The following is a 10,000-nucleotide window of genomic DNA, read 5'->3' on the forward strand; positions in this document are numbered from 1 at the left end:
CAAAAATGTCTTTCCACAAAGATCACATATATACTTTCTTTCTGATCCATGGATTTTCATGTGCTTTGCTAGGTGTGTCTTTAGCTTAAAAGATTTCTTACACACATCACAAGTGAAGTCCCGTTCAGACTTGTGGGTCACTTTGTGCTGCCAGAAAGTCCCACAATTAGCAAAACGTTTCCCACAGACTTCACAATTGTAAGGCCTATCCCCAGAATGCACATTGTGGTGGTCTTTTAAAGCCTCAATCTTATTAAACCCTTTTTCACACTCTGTACATGAGTATTTGTATTGACCTGTATGTTTTGACATGTGGTCCTCGAGTGCATACTTGTTTTCATACCTCACACCACAAACTTCACATATACATGCACACATACCCTTGTGTCTGTTTTCATGTGTCACCCATTTCTGTCTGCCCCTAAACTTTAAGCAGCAATACTTGCATGAGAAATGTTTCCCTTCTTCCTCATGAGTTCTCAAATGATCTTTCAAGGCATGCTTCTGGCGGTAACTATTCCCACACTTGTCACACACAAAAGGTCTCATATTGTTGTGAAGTTTCTTGTGCTTGTTCATGTTACTTCGATTTTTAAAAGGTCTGTTACATATTGGACAGAAATACACTTTTGCATTCACTAACTGTGAGTCTTGTAAGGTATCTGGTGCCTGCTTGTGACCAGATGTATCTACTGGACCATCCTGACTCTTGTAGCTTTGATTTCCTTTTACAGGAATGTTTGAGAGAGAACTTTTTAAGGAAATTTCTGCACACACATGTTCCACATGCCCTTCCAAAAGAGATTCTGCTTTGCTAGCACATTCACCTTTTTCCCATCTTTTATATTTACTTGACAAACTGAGATCCAAACTCTGACTCTTGCCCTTCCCATCAGCCCCTTTTTTCTGTCGAGATGGGCTGGTCACCTTGACTACATCGCCTTCAACAGACCTTCTCTGAAAGATGGAGAAGGTTATGTAATACACTTTGCTTGTAACCTTCTCCATCTTCTTTCTTTACACTCATCCCAACAGTAATAAAAACAAAGTTATAATAAAAATAAATAAATGAATAAATAAATAAATAAATAAATAAATAAATAAATAAATAAATAAATAAATAAATAAATAATAATGTACAGTAAACTCTCTTTCATCCAAAATGTTTGGGGATCATTAGACCACATAATAGAATTTTGTAGCTATTAGAGAGGTACTTATTGGCACTCTGAGCCAGTCTGCAACACTAGCTGTTCTCAGCTGCAATGTAGGCCACAAACATTTTTCCAAGATCTTTAGTACACTAAAAGATGGTGACTTGTAGTTTATATCAGTAAAACTCAAAAGGATCATGATAAATGATACCGACGTGCAATCATGTTTACTGAATAAGAGGCTCAGTGTTAAGCAAAAAAGGCCTTGTTTGATTTACTTTCTGCAACACTGCTTGGTTGTCTGTCTACTATACTGCCTTCATTATTTTTCTTTTTCACTGACACTTTGAATAAAACAAAAACAATTGATATAACACTAACAAAATTAAAGAGATGGACCTTCATTTCCAAACAAAAGAAAATATGCCTTTTTAAAAACATTTATACCAGTATCATAATTATTCATTATCATTACTCTGAGTACAACTTGTAGAGTGGAGGGCTGTAACAAACCTGACAAGGAGGGATACTCTGAGATGTTGCAAGCTAAGAACAGGTCACTGTGGACATGTCAACCTAATAATTTTCCTGAACAATGCTCAGTTGTCTGTCGGTTTCTTTGCCTTCATTCTCTCTTTCATCCTATTTTTTTTTAACTAGGGCAGATACACTTAACACAACTCACTTCATTTCCAGTTGCGAGGGGAAAATGCTAGACAATGTTTCTGAACTTTTGCTCATTCTCACAGGACTTCTGCAATTCATGTGTGGGCATATCATAGCTTGAAAAATCTTCCTTGGACACATTATAAATGTATTCATAATACCTGGAAACATTCCTGCTCAAGGTACTATTCTATGCATTTTCATGACATGTATTCTTTACCAAGCCAGAAATTTTGTGGTCAACAGAGTTTCAGTTCTGACAAAATCATTTAATTGAGAGTTTACTGTTTTTTTCTAATTCCAGATAAGTATGCAACTTTGTTTTTCCCCATTTGGAAACATTCACATGCAATCATAGAATTATACTTCTTGTGTGTATGTATTTTTCTTTTCCTCGTGTTTGGATGAAATTTTTACTACATACCAATTGCCAAACTTTATGATGAAAACAATACAATCTTATTTTCATAATTCAAAATCAACACACATTGTTCTCACAACAAAAGTCAACAATACATATAAAAAAACATACTTTATTTCACGATATCTTTTACGTTTAAACTGAATTTCCTCAATTTTCGTTTCAATGTATATCCTAATGATTTACATCAACTTTTTCCTTCTTCCTTTCTTATTTTCCCTTTGTTCAATAGAACTTGGATATACTCAGTGAATATTTAAAATTCTGCAAGTTCATCTAATTCAAATATGACAACCTAGGTTAAATCACATGCTCTATACACAAAGAAAAGACAAGCAGACATAATAACTCAGCACAACAACAATGTCTTTTGGCAATAATAAAATAAAATGTGACCAGAATTTGTAAATGGCTGCCAGCAAGCTATATCTTAAATGTCATTAATTTTAATGTCATTAAAAAAGGTAGAAACACGAAAGGAAGAGGCAATGGAGGAGGAGGAGGCAATGGAGGAGGAGGAGGAGGAGGAGGAGGAGGAGGAGGAGGAGGAGGAGGAGGAGGAGGAGGAGGAGGAGGAGGAGGAGGAGGAGGAGGAGGAGGAGGAGGAGGAGGAGGAGGAGGAGAGAACAGAGATAGAGACGTACAGAGAGAAAGAGACAGACAGAGAGAAGGAGAGAGAAAGAGAGAAAGAGAGAAAGAGAGAAAGAGAGAGAGAGAGAGAGAGAGAGAGAGAGAGAGAGAGAGAGAGACAGAGACAGAGACAGAGACAGAGACAGAGACAGAGACAGAGACAGAGACAGACAGACAGACAGACAGACAGACAGACAGACAGACAGACAGAGAGAGAGAGAGAGAGAGAGAGAGAGAGAGAGAGAGAGAGAGAGAGAGAGAGAATAATAAGAACTTGGTAAAATGAATTAGAGAAAGAAGACAGAAAAAACACATAACATAATGCTCTTTCTCCTCTGATGGATTAGAACTGTTGGTTTTCCAAAGAAGTAGTTCTGGGAGCCCGTTACAAATCCGTAAAAGAAGAAATTTCTCATTACCTTTGGTTTGGAAGCATCTTTCCTGGGTCTTCCTCGTTTTCTTTTGGGAGGTCCATTTGGATCTGCAGAGAGAACATTTCACTTATACTAATACTGACAATGATGGTAATATGATGAAGAAATAAAACACTCTATTGATAACAATACCAATTACAGCTACATGTAGCATTACTTAATGTATCCCATTCTTTCTCTTTCTCTCTCCCTCTCATTCACTCACTCACTCACTCACTCACTCACTCACTCACTCACTCACTCACTCATTCTCTCACTCACTCACTCACTTACTCACTCACTCACTCACTCACTCACTCACTCATCTCACTCACTCACTCACTTACTCTCTCAATCACTCTCACTCACTTACTCTCTCATATCACTCTCACTCACTTACTCTCTCATATCACTCTCACTCACTTACTCTCTCATATCACTCTCACTCACTTACTCTCTCATATCACTCACTCACTCTCACATTCACATTCTGACTCTCACTCACTTACACTCTTCACTCACTCACTCACTCACTCACTCACTCACTCACTCACTCACTCACTCACTCACTCACTCACTCATTCTCTCACTCACTCACTCACTCACTCACTCACTCACTCACTCACTCACTCACTCACTCACTCACTCACTCACTCACTCACTCATTCTCTCACTCACTCACTCACTTACTCTCTCATATCACTCTCACTCACTTACTCTCTCATATCACTCACTCACTCTCACATTCACATTCTGACTCTCACTCACTTACACTCTTCACTCACTCACTCACTCACTCACTCACTCACTCACTCACTCACTCACTCACTCACTCACTCACTCACTCACTCATTCTCTCACTCACTCACTCACTCACTCACTCACTCACTCACTCACTCACTCACTCACTCATTCTCTCACTCACTCACTCACTTACTCTCTCATATCACTCTCACTCACTTACTCTCTCATATCACTCTCACTCACTCTCACATTCACATTCTGACTCTCACTCACTTACACTCTTCACTCACTCACTCACTCACTCACTCACTCACTCACTCACTCACTCACTCACTCACTCACTCACTCACTCACTCACTCACTCACTCACTCACTCATTCACTCACTCGCCTACTCACTTACTCACTGACTTACTCGCCTACTCAACCACTCACCTATTCAACCACTCACCTACTCAACCACTCACCTACTCAACCACTCACCTACTCAACCACTCACCTACTCAACCACTCAATTTCCAATCTCTACTTTAACTCTTAACTTATGCCTTACTGATAGTTACAACCTACTTCTCAAGCAACACGAACTGAATAGGGGGGTAAACATTTGTCAAGTTGCCATATAACATACTATTTTCATCAATGTTATATTCTGATTCCTCCCAACTATCACATGATATGCAGGATTACAGTGTATGGGAGGGCAAAAGCAGGTTGTTGCAATCTTATTATGGATCTCTCTCTGTAATATTTAGATTTTAGCAGTGCTCCTGAGTGCATTAGTGTTCAAAACACGAGACACTGCAGAGCAATACACCACAATGACATTTTGTGGAGACACTGTTAATTGCGTGTCACACTTTTGTCATGGGGGTCCTTAAAAATCATACACATACGTCTGCAAACATATGAGAAACTAATATGAAATAGCTAATATGAAGGCAAAATAAAATAAAAAATAAAATAACACAAATTTCAGAACACCTACATGTAATACATGTATCAAAATCTGAAAAATTTATGTGCACTGCCAACAAGAATTACAGTTTGTGTGAACGTGTCTACTTTCCAGCCACCAAAACAGGCAAATGCCACTGTACCTTTGCACTCTCAGGTGCTGTTGAGCATCACTGTAAATTCAAGAAAATTCTTCACCTAACCACCTAAACCACTTCTATTTCCTTCACAAGAAACCCAGTTGAAAATTAAGATGAGACTGTTGATGTAAAAGGTGATGATCCTCTCCCACCTACTCTTGCAAAGCCAGACCCACATTCCCATCATCTCTGCCACACACACACCTCTAGGGAAAATACTAAAAAAAATGAAAGATAACATGTTACTTATTGTTATCATTATTGCACAGAGTGTAGACTATCTAGAGAGATGAAGTGAAGTCTGTGTAAGGAAAGCTGTCTAATTACCATCTTGATACAGCATATCAAATGACAAATATAGTTCTTAGAAAATGTCAAAAATCCTTGAGCAGAAAAAGAGCTACAAACATTTCAAAAGGGAAGAAAGAACTCTTGACACCCCATGCTAGTGTTTGTGAGGGCTGGGCCTACAAGCCACATACCCAGTTCAGTTGCCACTCATATAAGCCCCAAGCTTGAATTTTGCATCACTTGCAGGCAGCAAGGCACCCCAATCCAATGGGTAAACTTGTAAAAAAAAATATATATATACATATATCTTTTTTTATTATTACACAATAACATGTGTAATTACATGCATAGGTTTCCATATGTTACTTATCTAGAGGTTACTATTTAATACATAACAGTATGGTGACAGAAAACATCTAGGGATTAGATGTATGAAATAAACTACACAGCATGACACTCTATATATATTTCACAAAGGTGGGAAAAATAGGTTTGTCATTAGCTCTGGCACAAGAGGCTCAACCAAAGGAGTGAAACTATGGATATGATATCATGGGGTGTGGCTGAAGGAAGAGACAGAGAAATACAGACAGAGAAAGAAAGAGAAATAGAGAGACAAACATACACATGCATTTTCCTTCTTATTGTGATTTTTTTTTATATTATTCAACACATATTTTTTTGTCTGTTCACTCTTTTCTCTGCATCACTTTACACTTACAATGCCATAGGCCTCACAATAACACTAAGCAATTAATAATACTCAATGATAATGATGAAAATGATGATGAGAATAATAATGATAATGATAATGATAATGATAATGAAGATGATGATGATGATGATGATGATGATGATGATGATGATGATGATGATGATGATGATGATGATGATGATGATGATGATGATGATGATGATGATGATGATGATGTTGTTGATGATGATGATGATGATGATGATGTTGATGATGTTGATGATGATGATGATGATGATGATGATGATGATGATGATGATGATATTAGTAATAATAATAATAATAATAATAATAATAATAATAATAATAATAATAATAATAATAATAATAATAATAATAATAATAATAAAAATAAAACATACCAGGCTCAACAGGCTCCCTCTTGATCTTGGGCCTCTTGAACTCCGGCTCCCACTCTTCATCCTGGATGGTGCGGTCCTCCCGGTGATCCTGCTCCTCCTCCAACAGGTCCTCCATGCGTGGCTCAAAATTCTCATCCATTTCCAAACCCAGAATGTCTTCTTCCGGTTCAACCTTTGCGGATAGACGAGGAGAGAGTGAAAACGAAGAGGATCACCAGGTAACAGGTGTGTGGGTTGCAGTTAATCCCTCTGATCTGCAAGCCTTTCAGTGGTGTTTCAAGAGGTCAATTTCACACCAGAAAAAAAGTAAATCAAATGTACTAAGTGCCTAGAGCTTTAATAGAGCACAAAACTGAAAAAGTTACAGCAATTACTCCTCATGTATGAATGAAATGGGACATTACCAAGAACATGTAGAGGAAAGACACATAAAGAAATAAGACTGTATGAATGGCTGAGGGGAATGAGAAAATTGGGGGGTTGATATCAAAGGTGCAGCTAGGGGAATCTTGCCAAACAGTACCTGATATATTAGTAGATATCTCATTCATACTGAAATAGTTGCAGGGAAAGAAGCCTACCAGATTTCGATAGGCCTTTTCAACCATGTTATGTGATAAAGCTCATTCATTAACCATTGCAAATAGGATTATAGGGATTAATATTTTGAGTTTGCAGTTTGTCTGGTGTCACATTATGTGTCTTCCCTCTGTCTCAGTTAATGAAAACCTTAAATGTCACACAAGTCAGACTGAACTACTTTTTCAGTTCTGCATAAGTAAGTCCAAAACAAGAAATTAATAATAAAAAATAAACAAGTGTATAAAAAATTATCATAATAATAAAAAAAAATGAACACATCCTTAAGTAGTTTCTTCTCCAAAACACAAGAACAAAGACACGTTAAGCCAGCACCACACACCTTTGGAAAAACATAGTCCGACTTCTTGGCTGTTGCTGGTTTTCTTCTCCTCGCCCGGCCACCATAGGCTGTTACTGTCTCTTGGAATTTTGTGATGATCTCCTCCTTGGTGTCTCTGATTTCCACCTCCAGAGCATCTACTTTGTCCAGAAGATTGAAACATCTTCGGCATATAATGTCACTATGAGCCTGAGGAGGAGAAAGATAGTATGTATCAGGTGTTTAATGTTTACAAAGTAAAAGCCCCAACATTCAAAACAATTGTTGCATGAAAAACACAGCAAACAAAAGATTAAGGGCAATATCTTACAGTAAATTTCTTAGTAATTTTTTCAAGGATAAGTAATTCACAATGTTTTGCATGCAAAGCAAAATCCATTTCCTGCCCTCACCTTCCTTGAAGTCAGTTTTTGTCCCACAAGCGTGCCAAGAAACACTGCCATTTTCCGGTGTGTGGTTGATGTTTGAGACTTAAACACTGGTATGGGTTTTTCTGATTCATTTGTTGCCATCTCAAAATTACAAATCAAGCAATGCTGACTGAGCGGGTCACCCAAGTCATCACCTTCATCCCCCTCTTCCTCGTCTGCAGCCTCTCCAACACCTGCCAAAATCCCTTCCCCTTCCACATCATCTTGTGATTTAGACATCACCTGTATTGTACTTTGTTGGCTCTCTTCCTCAGTATTAGAAATACTAGATATCACAGGTAGTTCTTGTGTTCCCATGTGTGTTTCAGTCACAGTCTGTAAAATGTCCTTTGTTCTATGCCCTTCTCTTGGCATCACCAACAATGTGCTCATGCCCTGGTCAGTGTCCTGGGCTTGCATAGAGGTGACTAAGGTTGGGTCGAGAGTGGTCGTCTCCAGGGCTGAGGGATCCATGATGGTGATGGTGATGGCCTGGGGGGTCTCGTGGGACGGCTCCTCCCGCCCCTCCTCCAGCACCTTCCCTTCTGAGGACATTGTGCTGGTTTATCTGCTCCTGAAACAAAAGGTACTTCAGCATACGAAACAAAAAAATAAGAAATTCAGAAGACAAGAATTAATTCCTCAGGCAATAAAAACACACACATATATACACACATAAATATGTGTATTTTTAGGTATACGTATGCATGTATATGTGTGCATGTATATGAATGTATATTTATGGATATCCCAGAAATGGCTGGAGTAATATGGACTTAATGTCAGAGGGGTATGGTCACTTTATAAACATTACCAATACTTACATCTATGTCATTTGGAATGGAAAAGAATAAGAGATTCATGTATATTACAGCCTTGATAATGAAAAGGAATGATTGGATGACTGTGTGGAACTATAAATATTACAAGTAGGCAAAACATAATATTCAAAAATAAATATGATGGGTTACACACAGCTAGAACAATTCATTGAATCATGGTTACTAAAGATTATTTATTTCTAAACTGCTACGTGGAGAAAATGCTCCTGCATCAGGATTACTGCGCATTGTAAATCTTCCGTCAGCAAGAGCTCAACCCTGTTTATTTACATATTGCCATGACAGTTCACTATGGACATAATGCCATCCACACTTTGTAATTACAGTAGTGCAGCTAGTGAACACAAAGACACCCATGCTGGATTCACTGAGGGTGTATCTTTGGGAAGTGAATGTGGGCTTACTCTCACTTTCTACAGCTTGCTTATACCTGGAATTGTTGTTTCGAGGGTTCTCTGCTAGCACTGGGTCACCGTACTTCTTCCCTGTCTTCCTATAGTCTTCTTTTCGAGATTTACCTTCATCACTGTCCTAATTTCAACGTTTCTTATACTATAATATGATGGAACGCAATCCACAAATTTCTGGCGATTTATTTAGCTGCAATCTTCATTTCAATCATTTTGATAAAACGAAGACTAATTATCCTTATCTTATCGTCCGAACACACAAGGATAAAAATTTCAATGAAATAAGTGTCAACAAACGCATCAGTTAATAAAAAACAGCTTCCATCTTGAATCCAAACATTTTTTTCATAATGATTTAACTCTTTCTAAACCTTATACGCCACTCCTGCTGACAAAGATGAAAACTCGTCCCTCCTAGACTCCAACAGCTTTCCCATGAAGCATAAAAAGATATCAAACTAACCTTGTTCGCTATAAAATCGAGATAAGTGTCTGATAGATCTTCATGGACGCCATTTTACTAGACAACAATGGCGGACGTTCGAGTCTGCGCTTGTGTTTACCTTCTCGTGACTCCTTTTTAGACTTATATTTATTAATTAGGAAGTGAGTAGTAAGTGTAATTTTCATTATGTTTGAATTTGTTTTAGAATGCGGCATTTTTTTTAGTTTGCCTTTTTTATTTTAGCATTCGTTTCGTTTCATTTTTTCTACCCGAAAGGAAGTTAGGGGTACCAACATGACCAATTTTTTTTTTAGGATATAGTTAGAACTTAGAGGAATAAATATTACTGGTGGTGTAGATTGAAATGCATATGTATTTTTTCCTAGTCTAGGCTTTTTTTGTATTATTTTTATTTTACATTTTTTCTATACGAAAGGGCG

The 10,000-nt window shown here is 37.8% G+C and overlaps 1 protein-coding gene across 7 annotated transcripts in view; it reads right to left on the bottom strand.

Annotated features, from left to right (window-relative positions):
* Window positions 1-10,000, bottom strand: part of LOC125036640 (zinc finger and SCAN domain-containing protein 2-like) — a 37,641-nt gene that overhangs the window by 27,322 nt on the left and 319 nt on the right. For 6 of the 7 annotated variants that reach the window (XM_047629415.1, XM_047629411.1, XM_047629409.1 and 3 more), the window contains exons 1-5: window positions 9,579-10,000; window positions 7,846-8,437; window positions 7,454-7,642; window positions 6,532-6,703; window positions 3,291-3,352 (exon numbers count right to left, since the gene is read on the bottom strand). The exon at window positions 9,579-10,000 is cut by the window's right edge. In XM_047629415.1, the coding sequence (XP_047485371.1) occupies window positions 3,291-3,352; window positions 6,532-6,703; window positions 7,454-7,642; window positions 7,846-8,418 (996 nt within the window). In that variant the 5' untranslated portion in view covers window positions 8,419-8,437; window positions 9,579-10,000. Of the gene's footprint in view, window positions 1-3,290; window positions 3,353-6,531; window positions 6,704-7,453; window positions 7,643-7,845; window positions 8,438-9,135; window positions 9,529-9,578 lie in introns of those variants that run through there. The other variant, XM_047629410.1, reaches the window with a different exon arrangement.

The sequence above is a fragment of the Penaeus chinensis genome, chromosome 21, assembly GCF_019202785.1.
Source record: "Penaeus chinensis breed Huanghai No. 1 chromosome 21, ASM1920278v2, whole genome shotgun sequence".
NCBI classification, from domain to species: Eukaryota; Metazoa; Arthropoda; class Malacostraca; order Decapoda; family Penaeidae; genus Penaeus; species Penaeus chinensis.